This window comes from Macrobrachium rosenbergii, chromosome 27 (genome assembly GCF_040412425.1).
Source record: "Macrobrachium rosenbergii isolate ZJJX-2024 chromosome 27, ASM4041242v1, whole genome shotgun sequence".
NCBI lineage: Eukaryota > Metazoa > Arthropoda > Malacostraca > Decapoda > Palaemonidae > Macrobrachium > Macrobrachium rosenbergii.
The window spans coordinates 4,281,084-4,304,576 of NC_089767.1; the positions used below are offsets into that span (position 1 = coordinate 4,281,084).

Here is a 23,493-nt window from a genome sequence, read left to right on the forward strand (position 1 = left end):
ACAAATAAATAGAAAAAATGTAAGTAAATTATTATAATACAAGAAGAATTGTATTAGGGTGGTAAAGCATTGCATCTTCGCTTGAACTTTTGAAGTTCCAATTGCACGACATCCTCTGAAGGGAGGCTGTTCCACAGTCCAATGGTGTGAGGAATAAAGGACCTCTGGAGCTGAGAAGCCCGACGGCGAAGCACATTTACTGCATATTGGTGTTGCTGTTCAGCGAATCTGGTTGCTCTCGGCAGGAAATGGGGATCATGGATCAATTGTGAATGTGAAAGATCTCTGTTAAAATACAACTTATGAAAAATTTACAAACAAGAGACCGTCCGTTGATTGTCCAAGTTATAACTGCTAATATTAGGAAACAAAAACCTACCACCACGAACCACTCTATCTAAAAGAGATGAATCTCCGGCAGAAGCAGACATCCACACCAGAGAACAGTATTCTAGTAAAGGAAGTACAGTGACCTAGAACAGGTTGCATTGATTTTATCACTGGTGTAAATGTATGAGGCCTTACAAACAACATCTAACATTCATGCGGCATTATTTGAAACTTTCATTAGATGTTTCTCAAAAGTAAGATGTGAGTCAAAAGTTACACCAAGAATAGTTAAAGCTTCAGACTCATTCAGCAGAGTCCCATCCACCTGAAGGGGAGGATGGTGTGGAATATCTGTACCATACCTACTAATGAACAGTTTTCATTTTACTGGAGTTCAGCCTCACACCCCACCGACACCATTGCTAATCTGCTCCTTGTCATGATTGAGACTAAGGGCAGCCTCGTTTCTCGTAAGTAGAGACATGACTACACCCACAAGTGTTGTTGCATCATCGTCATCCTGAACAATCTTGTTTTCCAGAACAACAATCATGTCATTTGTATGCACTAAAAATAACAGTGGCCCAAGAACACTACCCTGTGGAACTCCGGACACAATAGGCCTGGTTGCTAAAGATCCCCTCAACAGCTACTTATTTTTTAATAGCTGCTGCCTACCTGTAAGGAAATCTTGAAGTAATCTTAAAAAAGTGACCATAAAAAATGCCTTGAAAGTACGACTTCCCGTGTCACGAAACGTCGGCAATAATAATAAACTGCTAAAGGATCAGGATGCCTTTCCCTGCCATTAGTTTTGTGAGATATATATATATATATATATATATATATATATATATATATATATATATATATATATATATATATATATATATATATATATAGAAATCATCAACACACAATCACGTGTGGAACAGAAATAAATTTCTGACTCACGTCGGGATCGAACCCAGGTCTCTCAGGTTGCGATTATAACGTATGATTGATATATCTAACAACCACAGGGAAAAATAAAAAGGGTTGTAAGTCTCGGCTGGTTTCGGCCTTGTTACTAAGCCTCTGAAAATGGCTTAGCGATAAACTCTAAACCAGTCAGGATTTACAACCCGTTTTTCATTTTTCCTGTGGGTGATGTGTGTATATAAATATAACGTGTGATTCGACCGTGGTGAGCGAATAAACTTTCTGCCACAAAGAACTACAAACTATAACTGACAAATATATACATAAAGCCCGTCATTCTGACCAAAGCAGACTCAGCTTTGTCGAAAGAAAATTATACTCCCAGGTTTTAAAGGATGAAAATGAAAATTTCCTCTCTAACGGCTTTACGTAATAATCAGTATGTAGAACTTACCGAATATGTATTTAAAACAAATATACAGAACAACAATAAAGGTCAAGCAAGGATACGGTAAATACTGTAGTTCTCCCCGTATGAGATCAAGCCAGCCGTATGCCAGCACGGGCTCTTGCTCTTTGAGTCCGCACTGAAGCTCAGAATTTGGTGTTACATAATACAACTACTTACCATCGAGGAAGGATGCTTGCACTGAGAGACGAATAAGTGTTGTTCATTATCCTTCTTCTAAAGTTTATAGTCCACAAACCGCTCCCCACACTTAAATAAAGTTCTGCAAAATAAACAACGTGAATTAATAAAACTGCAATGCACTTCTCTCATAAAAGGAAATTAAAAAAATGCGACATTAAAAGCACGACGCAAACTTTCTCCATAAACGAACGGAGCCGCAAACGAACGTATTTGTTTACATTTGCAATCGATGGACCTCAGATGAAATGTGAACTATCTCTAGACGACCAATAGATTATTATTACTCGATACAATGTCCAATAAGGAGGAAAAGCAGTGAGTATTACAAATTCTCATGAAATTCTGGGCCGATGAAAGTGGACGAAGAAACGTCTCTGTGACAGGAGACAAACGAACCGCAAAGTCTTCGGTCCAATGTTAAAGTTTTTTGCCCTGGGAGGTACAATCTTACTTTAAACCATTATTGCAATCATTATTACAATTTGGACTTGAAAAATAAATTTCCGAAGGGGGCGAGTGCAGAGTGAGAGGTCAGGTCTCCTGCAGCAGGCATTTCTGTAGTAGGTGTTCTGTCCCTGAGGGAGTGTGACCTGACCTGACGTAGCTTTACCTAAACGAACCCTGTAGAGGGGTAGCGCCATCAGTGCGCCTCACATAGTGCACTGTATGTGCTACTTAAGGTTCTTGGCAGTTTCCCTTTGGCCCCAAGCCACAAGCCCTTTCATTATTTTTACTGTATCTTTCATATTTTCTTTTCTCAGTCTTACCCCTAACAATTGGTTCATAGTGCAACAGCAAGTTTCCCCCCCCTCCTGTTACAACTTTCAAACCTTTTACTGTCTATTTCCCCTTCAGCACTGAATGACCTCTTAAGTACAGTACCAGCGCTTGGCCGTTGACCTAAATTTTATATCCCAGTTCCTAACCTAACCTCACACACTGTACCCCCAACAAAGCCTGGGGAGCTTGGACCTCTAAGTAAGCTGTGACTCTGCATTCTACCTTTCCCATGTTTGAACACCTGATTTTGAACGTTTCTGATGTTCATTCTGGTCGCAACTGACCCAACCAACCTAACCTAGCCTAGGGTGCCATGTCCTTACCCTAGTGCACAATATTGTATGGATGGTTAAGCTATCTGCAAAATAAATACATCTAGCAAGTGTTGACTAGACATTTTCTCTACGTAGTTTACAGTAGGCAACCCTGATTTGAAAACTAGACTTCAGGCCTAACATATCTGGGGTTTGGGTTCAATGCTGAATCGCATATTGAGCATGGAGGACTACTCTTGGTTAAGCAATTCTACCAAAAGGTAGCACATGAAACAAAAATGGCCTAAAAAAAAGAGAAATGGGAATTATTGATGATTATTTTTCATTTTCATGTAAGGTACCATATGAAACTTGGTTTTCCGTTATACTATCATCCTATGTAAACACCAATATGTGGAAACAATAATAAAACTTTGGTTAGGCATATCCTAAGTCATTAATTTCACTTTTCTCATGTCTTCGCTACTGGTGTCCAAAGGCTAGGTTATGATATTTAGAGTTTATTTTGAACCTACAAATAAGATACCTTACTTTACTATAACTACACAAAAGTTGAAGTGAAATGTAGATCTGTGCCATGTGTAGAAAAATGGTAGATGGCTTGCACATCAAAAACTGATAGGAGGTGAAAGTTAGCTTTTTGTTATGGAAATATAAACTACTGCCGTTTAAGTTGAGGTATCATTCAGAATGAGCTGGAATCAATCGTTGAAACTTGGTATCAAGGAGAATGATTAGGGGGGCCTTTCCAGATACCCACACTAATCACTTTTTCTTCGGTCACCATGGAGTAAGGATGTCTTGCTAATACTCTTGCTCACTAATCAAGTTGAAATTTGTGTTTTCTTACTTCGGATGTCTGGTAACTTTTCTAAGGGTATGCAGTGTAAGTAGATCCTCACTGTTACTGCTCTTTTTTGTAGGGGTATGACCTGCAGTCTTGACCTCCCCTGTGAAAAGTGTGCCAATTGGTGTCCTCCACAGTGAAAAAGGCTTAGGAAGAGGAGGAAGATTAAGTTTGCCAGCTTCATCAAGAGGAAATACTCATCCTTTGAACACCACCGAAATCTTTTCAGATCCCTCTTCCCTGGCCCTCCTGAACCTCTTCCTGCGCCTTCCATGCGTACACTCACTGCTTACTCAGTCTGAGGGAGCTACGTGTTGGAAGGTGAGTGACCTTCATGCACTCTAATCTAGTGAAAAGCCAGGCATGCATGCTAGCTTTCCCCAGTGCTTGTTTATGCTTTACTGCAGCATTCCCTTAAAATGTCAACTGCTCTGGGAATGACGACATTGATTGCATATCTGTGGAAACTCTTTCCCTTAGTAATTTGAGTATTATCTTCCATTTTCTATCTTCTTTCTATGATGCAGCAATTTAGGATGAGTTATGCTCTGAATTGGTAACAGATGCAGGTAGTTTACAAAATTGAGCACCCAGTCCTAGAGTTTCATTTAGTAAGATGTGGAGCTATAATCTGAACCCATCAGTTTCATTTGCCATGCTACCTTCTGACTTGTTCAAAATTGGTCCTCGGAGATTTTCCTATATGACCAAGTGATTGGGCCTGAGGCTGAGCGAGATGTGTCTTCGCTCAGCCTCAGGTCCAATTACCCTCATCCCTATGTCAGACTGAATAGAAGGTTACAGGAACATGACAATTATGGACGGGATAGAGAGTCAAATCAGTTTAGAGACAACCTTCCACTTTATGGAGTGAGTCTCCTGCATAAAAGGCATAATTTGTATTGCTTTAGGAACAAATACATTTTTTAATGTATTTTTTTCCTAGGTGTAGTCAAATCAGCTTAGAGACAACCTTCCACTTTGTGGAGTGAGTCTCCTGCATAAAAGGCATATAATTTGTATTGTTTTAGGAACAAATACATTTTTTAATGTATTTTTTTCCTATGTGTACAAACCAAAGCCTTTTATCGTAATTCCACTTTAACCTCCCCACTTAGTCCCTGATACTGAGGGAAAAAATGCTTTGTGATGGTAGGTGGATGGGTGGGGTTTCTCCCTGCTCACCCTCCTACTATGTACCAGTTAACCACCTTGTTATCAAGATTTACTGACCGATTTCAACTCTGACTGAAGGATACTCTTACTTAAAAGGCTCTGATTTGTGTAAATGGGAAAATTTCTAAGAATTTGTGGTTTACAGTATTTAAACAATGAAAAACACTGCTGTATATAATAACTTGCAAATAGCATAATGGAAAATAAACTGTTTTGGTTGATTTTTGGGGGCTGGTAAAGCTTTATTGTGAACTAGTCCATCAAAACAAATGGTAGGCTATGCTAGAACTTTGATAGCTTATGGCAAAAGATTAAGTGAAATAGTATGTAGCTGATGAATTCCATTGTCACTGTCACTTATGGCATAACCTAAAGGACCGGTCATGTACACTTTCACTCTTAGTATTATTTAACTATCTTGTCCAAGACTTCTAATAAGTTTTGTTTCTGTGGGAATACAAACCAAAGCCTTATATGCCAGCCAGCCTGACACAGTTGTTGAAGCCTGATAACAAGGTGAGGTGGTGAGTGGGTGAGTGAGGTTGGGGAGGGGGAATCCACCATTAACCTGCCATAAGCCAGCACTTTTTCTACAGCTGTGGTTAGGACGAGACATTTGTCACAATTTTTCCTAAATCCCTTTGGTGAAGCCTTGTTTTTATGCCTTGCAGCGGATGTTGCTTTGAAGAAAGGTGAGTGAGCAACAAAGCTTTGTAGGATGTGAGTGGGTGTGTGGCTCCCATCCTCCTTCACTGTGGATCCTCACCAATTTTGTTTATTCTGTGGGATAGGACTTGCTGACCTGATTCTCCCTCTGAGGAGTGTAATGGCTGGTCTCCTCAGCAATGGAAAAGGTTTGGTAAGGAGCATAAGAAGGCCAAAAGTTGTTTGTCAGTGTCTTTTGGGAGATACTCCTCCTTAGACACTGCGAGCCTTTTCATCATAAAAGTAAAGACATGAACTTAATGGCAGTCCTGAAACTCAACCATTCCTGAAAAAAATTCTGTAAACATATTTATGACTGAATCCCACCACAATTCATGGTAGCTAGGTTAACACTGAAAAAATTACTCAAAGTACTATTAGAATTTTTTACTCTATAATGACTATGTATTCATAGTTATTTATTTGTAAAAGTAACATTAAAACTTGAATTGTCCTCGTACTTCTAGACAAATCCTCTTGAACAAAACACTTGTTCTTTCTCAGAAAGAATACAACTAAAATATGATTAGCTGAGTGAGTTGCCATGGAGATTTTTTAGCCAACCACACACCTATAATTCCAGAACGTAAACACTGAAAAAGGTGCTGATTTTAACTTTCCCATAATCTTAGCAATCTGACTTCTGCCCGCAATGGTTTGATTAAGATATTTCAGGCCATGAGGGGTAAAGAGCTGAACCCTATTGAGCCTCAAGTTGCTGTTGTGTTGCTTATTACAGACATCCCCTTGTTGAACATGGACTGTACTAGTGATTTCTGTATGCCTGGACCTTGTCATGTGCTGTAGTAGGTGAGAGTAAATATTGTAATAAGAGTAAAGTGAAGAAATGTAGGCACGCCATTTTCCTCCTCCCCCCCCTCCTGTTGAGCTTGCCCTCCTCATGACATGATCTTCTTCCTCTTATAGGAATATTAAGATGTATTAAAAGACCCTCATAACAAGCCACGTCAGACTGAGTGAGTGTCCTTTTTCGGACTGATTGAGCATGCTCATGACCCAGTGTCTTCCTATCCCTTTCAAGGCTCCAGAGCTTTCCAGACTTCTCTTACTCGTACTTCTTTGGAAGTACATAGAGAGGAGTATGTACTTCCTACTTGTTTCTGGCGGCATGTTCCCTTGAGTGTGTGTTTGCAGACACAAGGGTTGACCTGTGACAGGTCCCTTCTTTACGGTACCTTCAGGTATTGTGGTGACCTATATTCACATGATTGTGCTGACACTCAGAATGCTCCTGGCTTGTACGTGACTAAATGTGCATGATAGCACTCATGAGCATTTGCCTCTACCAGTTAGCTCTGGTTAATCATATGGAAGATTGTGGGAGGGTTCACCATGGTTTGAAACATCCTTGTTCCATCCACATATCAATCTTGGCTTGTAATTTGTTGATCAGCTCCAGCAGACTTGTTCGTTTGTGCCCAAAATTCCAGGTGCACTCACCAGGGCAGGCTTAGTGTCTGCCTCTCTTTCAGGAGAGGATCTAACAAGCATTTTAAGGAACCTGATAGGATCTGAGGGTCCTCCTTCAAAGCCCCTACAGTCTAAGTTCGACAGGGACTTCTGAGAGTTCATTGGGCTCATTCAAGGGCATAATGATCTTGGGGAAGCAACTATGGTGCCCTCACTGAACTTGGTTATGATGATTGAGCAAATTCTAGGGTTCTCTCTGGAGGTGAGACTTTTGGACCAGGTGAACAGTCTGAACAGTCTGATCTGCAGATCAGACTTTCAGGCTTCCAGCACATCAAGGAAGATGCCAAGGCTACTTCCCTTCAGATTGTTGACTTAACAGTCTGCTGACTGACACACAACCTTCCCATGAAGAGATTCCAGCTCTGCAGAGTCAGGAGCAATGGATGCATTTTTGTAGCCTCCTTCCTGGCAACATTATGGCTTGACCTTTGACTGAACATGCTGATTTCACCATTGCCCTTGTGCATCATAAGTTGAATAGAGCATAGTTTCCAAGGTTGTTGGTGTTGGGAGGAAAAGCTTTGAATTTTCTCTCACATCAGGGTGCCAACCTCTGGACAGACTATGTCTTTGTCTTGTGAAAGTGTGACCATGTTTCAGTGCTCTTCTCATGGCTAGTTTTGGCAGATATGACTCTCTCTGCAGAACAAATTGGTCTGCTACTCCCCTCTACCCTTCTTGAAGAGTAAACTTGAAGTAACAGTGCAGAGAAGGCATTCTAATGGTGGGACACCCTAATCCACCATTCACTGTACAGTACATCAAGCCCACAGAGACTCTGAAGTGCACTACAGCCAAGCTTTCAGGGACAGCCACAACTTCAATGTCAGGTGTTGGGAAGGGTCAGGCCTCTTTGGAACTATAAGTTCAGGTGTCTTCTTCCTAATTACAGGGCCATTAGACTTCCCAGCCCTTTGTGCCCCCCCCCCCACCTTTTCTCCAGCTCAACTCAAAGGGGGAGGCAAATGGAAGAAGAGAGAGGGATACTGAGTTAGGCAGTCTCCCTCTTTAGATACCACAAGCAGGGGGATGCTTGTCATGCCACTGGGCAATGTGGCAGTGGCAGGGGAGAGTCCAGGGTAATATGTATCTTTCAGGATGGGTACAGGCTACCTTGCAAGGGGTGCCACCTTCCCCTCTTTTGGATGCCAATTGCTTAACCTCCAGAATTTCCCAAAGCTCTGACCCTGTTGGCAGAGGTGAGGGAGGTGCTTTATTAGAATGTGTTAAATTAATAGATAACTTGTCCCTTGGTATCAACAGTTGACTTGTACTGGTGGAGAAGTCAATGATCTCTCCTTTGATAAAGTTCATTCGTCACACATGGTTCAATATGAAAACAGTGCATGCATTGTTGTTGATTCCATCAGAGAGTGTTACTTGATATTTTGGTGAATCTGAAGGCTGCATTTGTTTCTAAAGGACTACAAACCATCACCTTCTATGTAGGAGTACTATCCCTCCATGGGAACTGGAAACAGTCATTAAAGCTTGGTCACAAGGTGTTTAACTGGTGACAGGGCAAGTTAGTTGGGGAGTCCCACTCACCTCCCATAAGCTATCACTTTTTTTCAGCTCATTCTGAATGTGGAGTCAAAGGTTTCTTGCCCTTTCTGTATAAATGATGTTTGTAGTTCTCTTAAATCATAGATGTGAAGAAGGAAAGGCTAGATGTGACTATATAATACAGTACCAAGATTCTTGGCTGAAGGGCATCAAGATGATGCAGTTTTACAAATGAGGCAGTTGCTGAGAGATGTGGTTGTGTTTACTGCTGTCAATTAGTTTGGTTGTATGCTGACATGGGCTTTACTCCTGAAGCAGTCCATAAGTTGATGCAGCGTCCTTCCAGAGCTCTCAAAGAATGAGATGATTTGGGTAAGTGATGAGAAGGGTTGAGGAACACTGGAAACATAATAGGTACATATGGCAAGCATCAGGATGACCACTAGGAAGGCTCAAAAAATCATTGAGAAAGAGCACAGATGAAACCTAGACCTGATATGAATCCAGACAAAAAGTGCTCAAGACAGGGGGCAGAGTGAACTTTTTTTTTTCTGACTCCGTAAAATGAAAATCTTAATGATGATGATGTGCTATTTGATCTTTCATTACATTGTGTGATTTTGACAGTTAGGATTTTTGACAGCAAGTTATTGTGTATCTAATTAATTTTCTTGACATTTGTTCTTAATACTGTATGACTAAATGCAGTAAGCCACAGGCTGATATTCATCATCATTTCAGCAGTTAATTCTTTTGTTTGTTAAAATATTAATTTATTTGACTGTATTGTGTCTACAATATCATCTTAGTCAATGGGTACACATTTTTTTTTGTTTCCTTTTAATTTTTTTTACTGCATTTTTATCACCTTAGAAAAACACTGCTTGTATTGTACAGAGACATAACATACTTCATTTTATATTTCAGATACGGCTTGATTTTGCCCAATAAAAATAAAGCAAGTACATCCCTTGCAATTCGCAGTTTAAATCCTCTACAAGATTCTGATGATGAACTGGAAAAAGATGATGATGATGATGAGTCAGCCATCAACTGGGTTGAAGCTTCTCTCAAGGTTAGTTTGAATTAGAAAGAACAGCTTCAAGTAAATGTTATTTGGAACAAGTTTTTAGTAGCAGAATGAAGTGTGTTATAACTTTCTGGAACAAGATTTTTTGGTGATTGTATCCCTAAAGTGGACAAGCCTTTTGTTTTACTTTTACCATAATGCCCATCATACTATCTGTGAGAGTTTAAATGTTTACTAGGTGAAAAAACCTTCATGTCTTTTTTACAGGTAACTCACCATAAAAGGGGAACTCCATTACTAAGCCAAATTCATGTAGTGCTTACTTTTTGCATGACACAGTTTAAGTTAACTGCACATTTCCTTTTGATCTTGGCTCTTCATTTTTCACTCTTGGATAAAGTTAGGCACTCCTTTATGCTAGTCTGAGCTTAGATTAAAGGGAAGAGTAGTCACTGAATATGCTAGCCCAAGCTTAGATTAAAAAGGGGAGTTGAGATAGGGGTTAATATCTTTGTCTAATAAAAAATCATTGTTGCTGAAATGCACAGCATTGGTGTAAATGGCAGTGAGTCACAGTGATACTCAGAGAGCTAACAGTGAGCTGGATAAAGTAGGGGATTATAAGGATTTTATTTTGTATAAGTAACCGATTAGTGAGGTACCATACAGGTAATGTTCAGTGCACTTTGGTTACATAACATATTTTTCATTACAGAAAATTATTATTATGGGAAAGGAAATTGATGAGAATTTTAATTTTAAAAATGGCAAAAAAAGGTTTTTATAATGTGAGCCATACTTGGAACAGACAGTGATATCAAAAATAGGTTCTTGGGTACTGACCAACGTAGAACTCCATGGTCAGCAGTAACTTGGTCATTCCCTTCTTTTTGAGGTATAATATAATCATCGTAATGTCTTAGAAGATTGCTGCTGTCTTCCCAGAGACTCTTCTGCTTGCAGAGAGCTCTAACCAGCCAACAGTTTAGATTACTTATTTGGAGGCCTCTTACCCTCTGTGGCAAACAAAATGGCTTTTCTAGCTTCCCTATACAGTCGACCCCCAGTATTCATGGGGGGTGTATACCTCTACCTCCCGCGAATAGCTAAAATCCGCGAATACTTAAAACCCCTCTAAAAATGCTTATACCTGAATACTATTTTAATACAGTAGTTTTGTCTCAAGAAGTGCATTTAATCACGGAAATAATTTGAGAATATTTCTCTGTGAAAATATTCTCAGTAATTTGAGAATATTTCTCTATGAAAAATGCCACGAATAGGCAAATTTTCCGCAGAATAGTGTGTGCATATGTTCCATAGAGGATCCGCAAATAGGTGAGTCCACGAATCCAGAACTGCGAATAGGCTGTGGTCGGCTGTAAAAGCACCCCATCATACGTTTGACACCTGATTATAGTTTCAGGTCCGGGCTCCTCACACTAGAGGGTTTTCTGTTTGGAGTTATTACTCCTGACACCAACTTAGATTCTTTACTAACTGATGGTATCTTGGACTAGAGAGTGTTTGGGATGAAGACCTGTCGTATCACTTCTTCTGACGGAATAGAATTGGTCTCATTCTCAGTTAGGAAAGCAGGAAAAATTTTGTAGCAAGGACACTTGTTCTGGAAGACACCCTTTTCTTTGCTGGCAAGGCCTCTGAGGAAAGAAACTTTGAGAGAATCACATGAAACAAGTCTACAAGGTTCTCTGATGGAGAAGCCCAAAAACTGCTCTTCATTTCCAGCTAGGGTACCATCTGGAGTGGAACTAAGATTAATTCTGAATATTTATTAAAACTGCCATTTTCATTGCAAGGTTGAGTGTTAGATCTTTGGCACACAAGATCCCTTCAAGAAATCTGGTCAGGAGCTAGCCAGTTGTCCAGATAAAGAAGAAATTCTGACTCCCAAAGATAACACCACCTGAACACTAGTGAATAATCTCATGAGTGCACATAGTGCCTTGTTCAGAGCTAAAAACTGAAAACTTGATTATTGAAAACAAAGCCATGATTCCTCAGAAAATCCTGTCAAAGCTGTGAGTTTGATTGGGTACATGATATACTTAACTTTTGTATATAGTCATCTTTAAAGTAACCTAGTCCTGGTCTAAACTAGTATTAGTGAAGAACCTCTTTTGTTTTCTCCTGTATTTTTTAATTAAAAGTGTAATTGTTCTTTTGGAAATACAAACTTTTGTCTTTCATATGGGATTCTTCCCTTGTGCAAGTATTTGGAAAAGCTTGTTCCACAATGGTATCTCCATCTGCTCTCACTTTAGTGGTAAGTGAAGTAGCACTGATTAGCCCTAAGTGATCCTCCCTCCCAGCTCCTGCCCTTGAGCAGGGAGATTAGAAAGGATCTTCTTTGGTGTTTTGACGACAGGAACCTCCTTGTGGGAGTTCCATTGAGCTCTTCAGGAAATGTGCCTTGTTACATATACATCAAAGGAGGGTTGGGTTACATACCTGAATGGCTCATTCATCTCAGGTGTGTGGGCGAACGGCGAATATTATCTGCATATTAAAGTTCTGGAAGTGCAAGCAACATTGCTAGCCCTGCAGGCATTCCAGGAACAGTTGGTAGATCACTTAGTTGTCTTGATGAGGAAAAAACACTGCAGAGGCTTATTTCGACAAGCAAGGAGGAACAGTCTTCTTCTTTGTCCACCTCTCTTTCCACTGGCAAGGCAGATGCCTGAGTGGGTGGTTCACCACACTGTCAGACTATCTGCCAAGTACTCTTCAGGCAAGTGGAATGTCCTTACAGATCAGCTCAGCTGCCAGGGTCAGTTAGTAGGGACAGCTATCCTTACCCTCCAGAATAACAAAGACTTTTCAAGATTTGGGGGACATTAGCAATTAATTTGTTCATCTCACAGCTAGACAGAAAACCTCCAGTGTTCTGCTCCCTCATTCTGGGCACCTGGGCAGCCTTGGAAGATGCCTTCCAACACCCCCTGAAACAGTCTCATCATTTATTCCTTTCCACCGTGCAGTTTGATTTGTCAGATGATCAACAGGGTCTTGATCACCCCATGTCTCAGGATCATCCTCTGGCTCCTTGTTGACCACACTTCAGGTGGTGCCCAGAGAGATCCCTCCATGGCCCATACTCCTTTGTCAGTGACTCATTCAGAGGTACCACTGGGAAGTCCTCTCCTGTCGGCTTCATGCATGGAGACTGTCCAGTGTTTCTTGCAGGAGAGAGGTTTTTCTTGCAGGACTATGAGGGAGGTGTTTGGGTACCTCCACATGTTCCTCTGCAAACAAGTACCAAGAAAAGTGGGTCATCTGATGAGATTATTATCATAGAAAGGGTCTCTTTCTGTTCAGAACTTCTGTTTGACATATTGCAAACTTCCTCTCGTTTACTGTAACCGAGATTATTTCCTCTCAGTTTCTGCAGAGAAAGGTTATCTCTTGGCTTTGAGCCGAGTCTTTAGACTGAAGGGTTTGAATCTCTCTGCATCAGTAGTATTGTCCATGCTAATGACAATTACTGAACAGTTTTGTCCTCCTTGGGAAGCTCACCCCCAAGTAAGATGTGACTTTCGACCGCCGTAGTCTAAATCAAGGGCCGTGTAAGCTTTTCTTCTCCCCTAGTGGACCAGCAACTAGGCCAAGTACCAGCTGGATCAGATTAAGATAACAGGTAGCTACACTTAGCTTCCAGTCTTTGAGCTTCTTCCTTAAGATGTACTTAACTCTGCTCTTCCCTTTAATGCGGAGGCACGGGGGTCCTGATAGTAGAACAATACTTGGAACCCATCTTTCGGTGTTAGCCAGAGATACCTGCCTTCCAGCTTGTATATCTTTACAGGGATATTACCTGGTTCCATGTACTTTGCTCTGGCATCCCTTTGCCAGACCAGGTAAGAGATTACAGAAGTCCTTGATCTATGCTCACTTTTTGTTACTGGGTTCATGGCACTTCTTAGCGGGTTGTTCAACATCTAATTAGTTGATGGAGATGACCTCCCACCTAAGGAGTGAAACCCTTAAACAGAAGGCAATGATTTGCATGTCTGTAGAAACAAATACATTTTCTTAGGTTTACAAATCAGAGCCTTTTATCAAATTGCTCACCTCAACTTCCTTGCTTAAGGCTAAAGGAAAAAGTGCTTGGTGAAGTCAGATGAGTGAGGGGTATTACCCATTTACCCCTTGTAAACACTAATTACCTTATTACCAAGTTAAATGACCATCTCCAGCTTGCATTGAAGAATACTCCTTTATAAAAGGCTCTGGTTTGTATATCTAAGAAAAATATAAAGAATTTTAATGTTATATTTTTTTATTTTTAGAAATCAGCGGGAAACTCAGGACAACAAAACTTGCAGAAGCGTATGGTGCGTGAAGCATTAGAAGAGGATGCTTCAGTGTTTCAGTATGATGAAATCTATGATGAAATGCAGGCCAACAAATCGGCCCAAGCTGCTGCAAAGAAGCAGGCAGAAGAAAAGAAGGTATGTACTTCATAAAACCTCTTCTGTACTGAATACAAAACTGTGAATTAAAGGATCATTATTGTGGGTAATCTTAGATCCTTAACTTCTTGGTTAATTCCAACTGCTACACAACCTCATTCCTCTTTGTTACTTCCAGGTGCTACACAGTCTTGTTCCTCTTTGTTATTTCCCAAATGCTACACAGTCTTGTTCCTCTTTGTTATTTCCCAAATGCTACACAGTCTTGTTCCTCTTTGTTATTTCCCAAATGCTACACAGTCTTCTTCCTCTTTGTTATTTCCCAGATGTTACAGTCTTGTTCCTCTTTGTTATTTCCCACATGCTACACAGTCTTCTTCCTCTTTGTTATTTCCAAATGCTCTTCTTCCTCTTCGTTATTTCCCAAATGTTACACAGTCTTGTTCCTCTTCGTTATTTCCCAAATGTTACACAGTCTTGTTCCTCTTCGTTATTTCCCAAATGTTACACAGTCTTGTTCCTCTTCGTTATTTCCCAAATGTTACAGTCTTGTTCCTCTGTTACACAGTTATTTCCTTCTTCATTATTTCAAATGTTACACAGTCTTCTTCCTCTTCGTTATTTCCCAAATGTTACACAGTCTTGTTCCTCTTTGTTATTTCCCACATGCTACACAGTCTTGTTCCTCTTTGTTATTTCCCACATGCTGCACAGTCTTGTTAATTAGAGCAGAGGATTTCTCACACAAGACACAGATTTTTAAATTGTGGTGGTTCCTTTAGGCTTGTACACTTTTTTCAGTGATGGCTTTTCAGGTTCTAGTGCTTAATCAAAGTTACCATAACTTGTGCAAGAGGTAGAAGCATTACTATTGGCTATTCTTCCATAATTAGTTGTGGATTGTTATTATTACTTTGGATTATAATGTCCTCTGAATTTTACCTTGATTGCTGGGCGTATTAGTAAATACATTTTCTGTAAACATTTTCAGTAACCTTTCAAAACCTGGTTTTTTTCCTGTTAATCTTTCTTAAGTACCAAACTTTTTATTCTTTAGTACTGTAAATTTATCTTTTTTTTTTTTTTTACTAGTTTTATACCTCTGCAGACTTATGAACCATTTTATGTAATGCTGACCATTCAAACTGTAGTTTTGGTATTTTTAAGAAATGAAAAAGCCAATTTACTCACTGTAATTGCCTTGTAAAAGGTGATGGTAGGTTAACAAAATTTGCTGCATGGATGCATGTTGTCATTATTCTGGCCTCCACCTTGCAAAGATATAATAATACATTTCCTGGGATCTGTTTTCTAATGGTTGTGTTTGTGATGTTCTCTCATTTCATGTTTCCAAATAAGTTTCCTTTTCTGGCCTGTATTTGGTTTTATCCATTCTTAGTAACATGCAGTTTTTTTCCATAACATCATGGGGGAAATATTTGTTTGATGACAATGTTTTTATCGCTATGTAATCTGCCTAGCTCACCTATCCAAGAGGTTGATATTACTTAACTTGGAGCATCAAGGAAGACTTCTGTTGGACATATATCACTAAAGATGGCATGCATTAGAACAATTCTTTGTTGATAATTCTGTACTGTACTTGCATTCATTGCACTGAATGGTGTTTAGGAAGGGTAGTTTTTAAAGAGCAGTGTTAGTCCAAGAGTTCTTGTTAAAAGGGACATCTTTTGATGTTCTCATTTAAGGGTTTCACTGATACTTATATTTTGTCACTTGGAGAAGATAAACACTTTTTTTCCTATTTATTTTCCAATATATACACATGTATAACTGAATCACGAAAATATGGAACGTGATGAATATATAAAGACAAAATCTCTTTCCTTCGTGGATTTTGTCTTTATTTACATATATATGTATATACATCACAGACATTCACATGCATATATTTATTAATAACCTACTACTAAACTGAATGTATAACCATTACACTTCATAGTCAATCAAATAATAAAGCAAATGCTGTTGCAGACCAAAAAATGCTACCATTAGAAAATGAACAAATGTCACTAACAATTATAAAAGAAGTATTGAGAATTGATAACTGCACTGAAGTCTGTATTCATTTTTCTTTATATAAAAGTACACTTCTCTTAACATCAACACCAATCATGATCTTGTACTCTTAATGGGGTATCATATCACAGAACTAGGGTGCATTCTCTAGCTGGTATATCTTTTGACTTGTCAAATCTAGACCTTCAGCTTTGATCCACAATCAATCTTGAGTCATCCTCACAGTGTCCAGTTTCATCTGCTTTTTTGTGATTTTGAGCAGTTAACTGTGCATTCCAAATTTCACAGGAAACAGCGAGAGTAAGAGAAAAGTAGATAAGAGAGGAATTACTGTAATAGCAATTCTGCCAAAAATTTGGGCAGCATTTTCCTAAGATTAATATCCATAAGAGAGACCTAACTGCATCAAACATAACTCAAGGTATAAATTCCTTTTTGTTCCATATTGTAATCATCATCATCACAAATGCTTTTACATAAGCTTTTTCCTTTATAAAGATCACTGATGTAAATCTATAGATTTTGATAGGGCCAGCATGAATGACTTTTATTCAAATAACAGGTGAAAAAACTTGAGTAAGGTAAGGTTGTCATTGGAAGGGAAGTCTAGTATGCATAACCTGAACAAATAAGGCACTGAAGCATATACAGTAGATTAGCACTTCATGAAATAAGGATGTGGTCTCACTTCGATCTACAACTCTCCTAATTACGGAAATCACTCTAACCATCTGTACAGTTGTTATTGTGATGTTTACTTAAGGGATGTTTATGTGAGTGGTGTCCATCAGATCTTGAGATGATTGTATTGCACTGAAGCTGACTGATAAGCTGCTAAACTTAGGAGGTGTAGTTCTGGGCATTTCAGATTTGTTGGTTTTGAATTTGTCTTTAAATACAAACCATGAAGAGATAATCGGAAAGGGCCATACAGTACTGAAATGATTGCAGCTAGTGGTGACTTGAGCGTTTACCTCCTGTTGTGACGTGAGGAGGTCTTCTGAACTAACCATGTGAAACTGTTTAGATGAAATTTATACATTTTCATATTCTGTTACCAGATGATTCAGTACAAGTCCTTTCTCATCTGCTGTCCTTTGTGTGCACACCTGAGATGGTTGTGGTGTGCCTGAGATACACCTTTACCAACATGGAATATTATGAAGTTCAAGCAAAAATGCAATGCATTACTACCCTAATACTATTCGTCTTGCATTTTAATACTTTTTTATCTATTTATTTTTTTTTTCTTTTTGAAAAGTGGGATCTCTTCTTTGTGGATTTCACTTTACTTCCTCTTAATTCTTCCTAATGAACATCATATTCTTTGAAAGCTTGAATTTCAAGCCAATGGCCCCTGTGAGCTTGTTCCATATAAATAAGTTTCATCTACTGAATACTAATAATAATAAATAGCCATCAGAATTCTGAAAAGAAATCATTACAGTATTGCCATTTGCACAAAAATATCAAACTCTTTAAAATGTAGGCCAGATAACAATCTCCTTACCGAGATGCACTCAAGGTACTGTACTCTGTACACTGACTATAAATATTGGCTATAAATTTGAAAGCAACACATCCTGAATTAGAATTAGAGCAATTACAATATAACTCTATACCAAATGTGGAATTAGGATGATGCTATAATGAATATCTGAATTAATACCCTCTGAGGTTTTAGAGTGAATGTATTTTGTTTACTAATCTTAGAAAAGCTAATAGTTAATATAACATGGTTCACCCAGTTGCTGATATAAAGGGTATGGCAGCATTTTATTCTGCCTTACCAACTAGGGTTGCAGCTTGTGTTAATGATAATATGAACTGTGAGTGGCACTCATTTTGAAATTGAATTTTCCTTTTGACTAGTATGTTTCTACAGAGATCTGTAATGGAAGTACATGAAAGGAATGTTTATATTCTAGTGGTGTTATTCCCTTCTTTCTGGGAGTAGTGCCTTATTGGATGCATCGCTTTTTATGTTTCAGAACAGTGTAGAAGCTTCTTTCAATACATTAAGATACTACCTCCTTGGTTTTTGGGGGTCATTTATGCTCTGTGTACAAAGACTAGGTTAAGGTTTACACAACTGAAAAAAGTTAGACCTAGGCTTCCCAAAGTCCTAAACACTCATTGCCTGTGTATTTGCCTGTGTATTTGGTGAAAAATTTAATTTTTGATTGAAAGTTCATTTCTGTTTGCAATGGAATGATAAATACCTGAAGTCGTTTGGTAATGGAGTAGTTTTGATCTGTATACATGACCTGTGTTTAACTTACATAATCTTTTCAGCCAAAATACATCCAGAATATTATAAAACAAGCAGAAAAGAGGAAACTAGAAGGTGAACGTAGGACAGAACGCAAGGTTCAGAAGGAGCGTGAGGAGGAAGGAGACATGTTTGCAGATAAAGAATCATTTGTCACACCTTCATACTTGAAAAAGATGGAAGAATTGAAAAAAGCTGAAGCTGAGGCTAAGCTTGAAGAACTGCGAGAAGGTAATTATCATCTTTGCGTACTGTACAGAGTTATGGATGTTTGTTGTGCTATCAGGCTCTCACTAGCATGCAAGTTTGCACCAATACAAAAGACAAACCTTATATTTTATCCAAGCTGAACTGCATGATGGGGGTAAAATTAGTATTGCTGCCTTATTGCTTTCATCATCATCATTGCCTCTAATGCCATGTATGACACAAAGAGCCACATTGAAATTCTGCTGCATTTGTCTATCCTGTGTTTTATCTTCAACAAATCTTGATGCATCTTGAAGCCATCTCAGCTCTGATCCAGGTTTTGGGCAAAAAAATTGGTCTCGGCTAAGCCCTCTGTCTTATATGGCCCACCTGTCTTTTTCTGTTTGCTTCCCCTACTGTGTGACTGACAGAAGTCCTTCCTTATTTCTCAGTCCTCATTCTTTTCATCAGTGGATAAAGCTGTTTTAGTGATTTAATCATAGCAATAGGATCAAAAGTACAGAATAGGGAATTTGCTGTGATGTATAGTGAACTGTGACAAAATGTGTCCATTTTTAATTGTGAGATGGAAAGTAGATTGTTACACCAGTTAAGCTAAAGGTATTTAGCGTGAGGATTAACCATGCAATAAATCTGTAGAGCTTTAGACAATAGTGAGTTTCTTCATGTGGTAATGTTTTTGTTCCATGTGGAGAGTTTGAGATTATGACTTAATTGTTTCCAATATTGCTCTATTTTCTAGAAACCCCTTGGAGAATCTCATAAAATTGATCATAATATTTCTATGCTTCAACGAATTTTTTTTACGTATTTTTGAAATGTTGATGGTGCTGTAATATTGCGTTTTTTTAATTTTTGTGCTTCACTATAAGTTCCTAATTTATCCTGTCATCAGTGATCCTTCTCAGAGTTCCTGTCTTGTCTCAAATTTTCCCCCTTACTTGTTATGGGAGATTCTTAAACTAAAATGATCTTGTCCTGAATTTTTGGCATGGATTTGAACATATCTGATTAGGAAAAAAAAACTGCAGAGGTTAGGAAGGCAGTCCTTCAGTCTGTCTTTAGAATGTAATAATTTCAAATTACTGTATATGAGGCCTAAGTGTAGAGATTTGTATGATGATTACTTGTAAAGATTATACCATGATCCTATGCAACCATACTTCCTTCATAAGGAGTTACTCCAAGTTGGGTTATTGTACATGACACTCAAGTGCCTTTACTTCATCATTTCTACATAGTTCTTAGTAAACTTTCATTTCATATTTTATGTGAAGTTGAATCAGAAGTGACTCAGTTCAACAATAACTGTGTTTCATCAAATAATTATAGTTTCACCAAAGGTTTTATAATAGCTTTAAGAGAATCAAGATATCAATCATATTTAAATGTTTAAAAACAAAGAATACTTCTCTCTTACTTTCCTATTTAAACTTTAGACATATTTCACTGGAGCTTTTTCCATAGCTCTTTAGCTCTTGTTAGGCATCAGTATTTTGCAGGTGATAAATGAAAATTAAATTGGTAATTTGTTTTTTGTTCCAAAGTTTTTATCAGGTATGAATCTGATATTTACTTTCTAGGGAAAGCCATACTTCTTTTTTTTTACCCAATAAGTTTGAAATGCTAAGTACAGGTATGCTGTCTTGAAAGGTTTTTGGAGATTATTCCATAATAAATACAAAGATATTTGTATTTGGTGTGGTCAGCCCTATGTGATAAGACTTTTAACTCAGTGTTTTAGTTAAACTATTTGGGAGAGTAATGTTTTTGTTAACAGCAAAAGAAGTTGCTTATACCATTTAATAAATTTGACATTACATAGATGTTAAGGGAAATTTGCAAAATTGATGCATTCTGTTTAATTTGAATGTTTTATACTGGTAGACTCATTTTAATCACTGTATTCCAGAAAAGGTAGATGTTATGAAACACAAGAATTTTGGGGTATTTTACAATCACCTCTTCAAACAGAAAATGGGTGAATCGGAGGTGAAGAAAGAACCAGTTAGTGATGGGGATGAAGACAGTAAAATGGGAATTATTAAGAAGAGAGAAGACCCCAAACGACAGAAGCACTACAGAACTCAGCGAGATCTAAGCGAGTCGCCCGAACGGGAAAGCAGAAGTAGACCGAAGGCTATGAAACAAGAAGACAATTCTTCTGATTCAGAAGACGAGAAAGAGATGCAGTTGTACAGAGACAGAAGAGAGAAATATAAGTCTATGGAAAACAAGAAGGATGATGATAAAAAGTCAAAAGACAAGGATGATAAGGGCAGAGAAAGAGGCAGATCACAAGAGCGAGCACGAGACAGGAACAAGTCTGACGACAAAGGGAAGAATGAGAAGCGCGATAAAAAATACGTGAGAGATAAATCTCACGAACGAGAAAGGAATAACAGAGGCAGACACAGATCTCGATCACGAGAACATTACAGAAGAAGCAGCAGGTCTAAAAGTCCTGCTAACAAACGGGACGATCGCCGTCGCAGAGAAAGCAGATCTCGATCCCCTCAGAGAAGTTCAAAAAATCATGACAGAGTGAAGGTCAAAGAGGAGCCCAACAAGTCTCCTGAGCGAAAAGAGAGGAGGGAAAGGAGAGACGAAAACTCCAAGCAAGACAGAGACGACGAATTCGTACACAAAGCAAATGTAAAAATTAAGAAAGAAAGTGAATTAGAAGAAAAAGAGAAGAGAATGGACAGAATCAGAAAATTGTTCACGAAACGGACTGTTGGAGAAAAGTTTGATCAAGCTCTCCAGAGATTTTACATCAGAAAGGCAGAACGAGAAGCAAATGGCTAGCTTGAGGCCGTATCATTACATTTCTGAAGATATCCTCACTGGTTATCCTTCAGAAAAGCTGTACCAGACAGTGGACAAATTATGCAAACCTTTGGACCAGAAAACAGGTTATCTTTCTTCTTCCCTCTAGACTGCTATTTTTGTATTTTACCAACATGGTTTAAAAATCTGAAAATTGTTTATTATGAAAAATTGATCTGTCTAATTTGTATCTTTTTTTAGCATTGTTTGAAAATAAGACTTTTACTACAGTAAAATATGACACAAGGCTAGTTGTATTTTTGTCACTTCGCATCAACAAATGTCTGTGCAGGACTTTAATCTGATGTAGAAATAAATACAGAAATACTTTGGATGACATCATAAGATATATGTTTGAGGCACACAGTAGAAAAACAAACTAAATTGCCACTTTTCTCCATAAGTGGAGAAAATGTATTCAAAGTTTTGCAGACTTTAAATAGCAATAACTCTGTTATCTTATTTGTTAAAAAGCTACTTTTTTTCAAAGAAAGTATCAAAAGGCACTCATCATGCACTAAACAAAATGTCTGTATGATGCAGAGCAATACATATTTGGTCCTACAGAAATACAAACCTAACCTTGTAAGGAGTCTCCTTCACCACAGGCTGGGACAGCCACTGAACTTAATAACAAGGTTGTTAACTGGTGGTTAAAAGGAGGCTAAGTGGGGGAGTATTGCTCACTAACCCACTGCACTAAGCACTTTTTCTTCACCTGTCATCATATGAGGATGTCTTGCTGCGCTCTTCCTGACTACTGTGTTGAACTTGTGTTTTTTGTTTGGATTTTTTTTTTTTTGGAGGTGTGAAGGGTATTAGCAAGCGGAATCTTCATCCCCTCCATTTTTTCTTAGATGGATCCCCCACTACTTAATACTTACCTTTCTTTATGAGTCAGCAATGTTGCTGCTGTTTGGAAATTTTTCGTAGAGGTAGCAGCCTTCAAGGGTTAGCCTACCTCTTCCTTCTCGCTGCCGGAAACCTCCCTTTTCCTTCCCCGAATACAACCCCTCATGGGCAAGAGATGGGTCAGAGGTGGGAAATTATACATCAACCCTTATGATACTGACTGCTATGTCTACTGTTGCTGTAAATGCTAGGAGCTCAAGACTGTTTGAGTTTCCAGTAGCAGTCTTCCTTCCTGTGGAAGATGCCACGATCATCAACTACTGAAACTTCGTCAAATGAAGGACCCAAATGAGAAAGGGAAACAGTGCAAAGGGTGTTCTACCACCACCTCCCTGTCTTCGAGCTCTTCATCCTCATCTCTTTCTTCACCCTCCTCTTGCAGGAGGAAGAAGAGAATTCAGAGGGTCTCTCACAAGAAGTCCTGTAAGGGTTTTGAGCAAGAGCTTTTCCTGGCCTCTGGGGGAAGAAGGGGTGTGTCTCAAACACCTACAGGTAATCAATTAGCTTCTTGGCTCATCTGGACTTGAGGATTGCCCTGGTTACTGCACAGAGGTTGTAGGGTAGGCTTTTCCTTTTGTGCTTCCCTAGAAGTACACCTGGTCGAGCCAGCACAGCCTACTATTTGCTTATTTCTGGTCTTAAGGCTGGACGCATGTGAGCATTGAAGTTAGCTCTTCCTCCCATTTCTTTGGAAACACACTGGATAGTGCCTGTGCAATCCTGCACATACCTGGTCTACAGACCATCACATGTAAGTAGATCTTCTTCCTGAGCTTCCCTGGAAGTATCCCTGGCTGAGTCAGCCCTTCTTAACTGTTTGAATCTTGCTCAGATCTTGCATTATGCACATGTCAATGAATGATTGGTTCACGACATCCCCTCTTGGTACACGTCAGCTCTGGGATTTTATGGTAGTGCAATGCACATAACTGTTCGCCTGTAGAATACTGGGAACAAGTACAGTAGCAGATCACTCTTCCAGTGAGTAGGGGAGAGTGCGGTGACTTTCATCCCTGCTTCTCAGTGCATGTACATTGGCTTCTGACCTGTGCCTGTCTGGGAACGTGCAGGTGAGTCCACA

General features: G+C 38.9%; 1 protein-coding gene across 2 annotated transcripts; it reads left to right on the forward strand.

The window, feature by feature from the left end:
• The first annotated feature begins 2,065 nt into the window (after positions 1 to 2,065).
• Positions 2,066 to 21,747, forward strand: LOC136853359 (nuclear speckle splicing regulatory protein 1-like). 2 transcript variants are annotated; one of them, XM_067128749.1, is made up of 6 exons: positions 2,082 to 2,218; positions 3,882 to 4,126; positions 9,614 to 9,761; positions 14,027 to 14,188; positions 18,485 to 18,692; positions 20,584 to 21,747. In XM_067128749.1, exons 4-6 carry the CDS (start codon positions 14,069 to 14,071, stop codon positions 21,477 to 21,479), a joined length of 1,224 nt encoding a protein of 407 aa, XP_066984850.1. In that variant the 5' UTR covers positions 2,082 to 2,218; positions 3,882 to 4,126; positions 9,614 to 9,761; positions 14,027 to 14,068; the 3' UTR covers positions 21,480 to 21,747. The 2 variants fall into 2 exon arrangements, with proteins under 2 accessions (XP_066984849.1, XP_066984850.1); XM_067128748.1 differs by lacking the exon at positions 3,882 to 4,126 and having other exon boundaries at positions 2,066 to 2,218.
• The last annotated feature ends 1,746 nt before the right edge of the window (positions 21,748 to 23,493 follow it).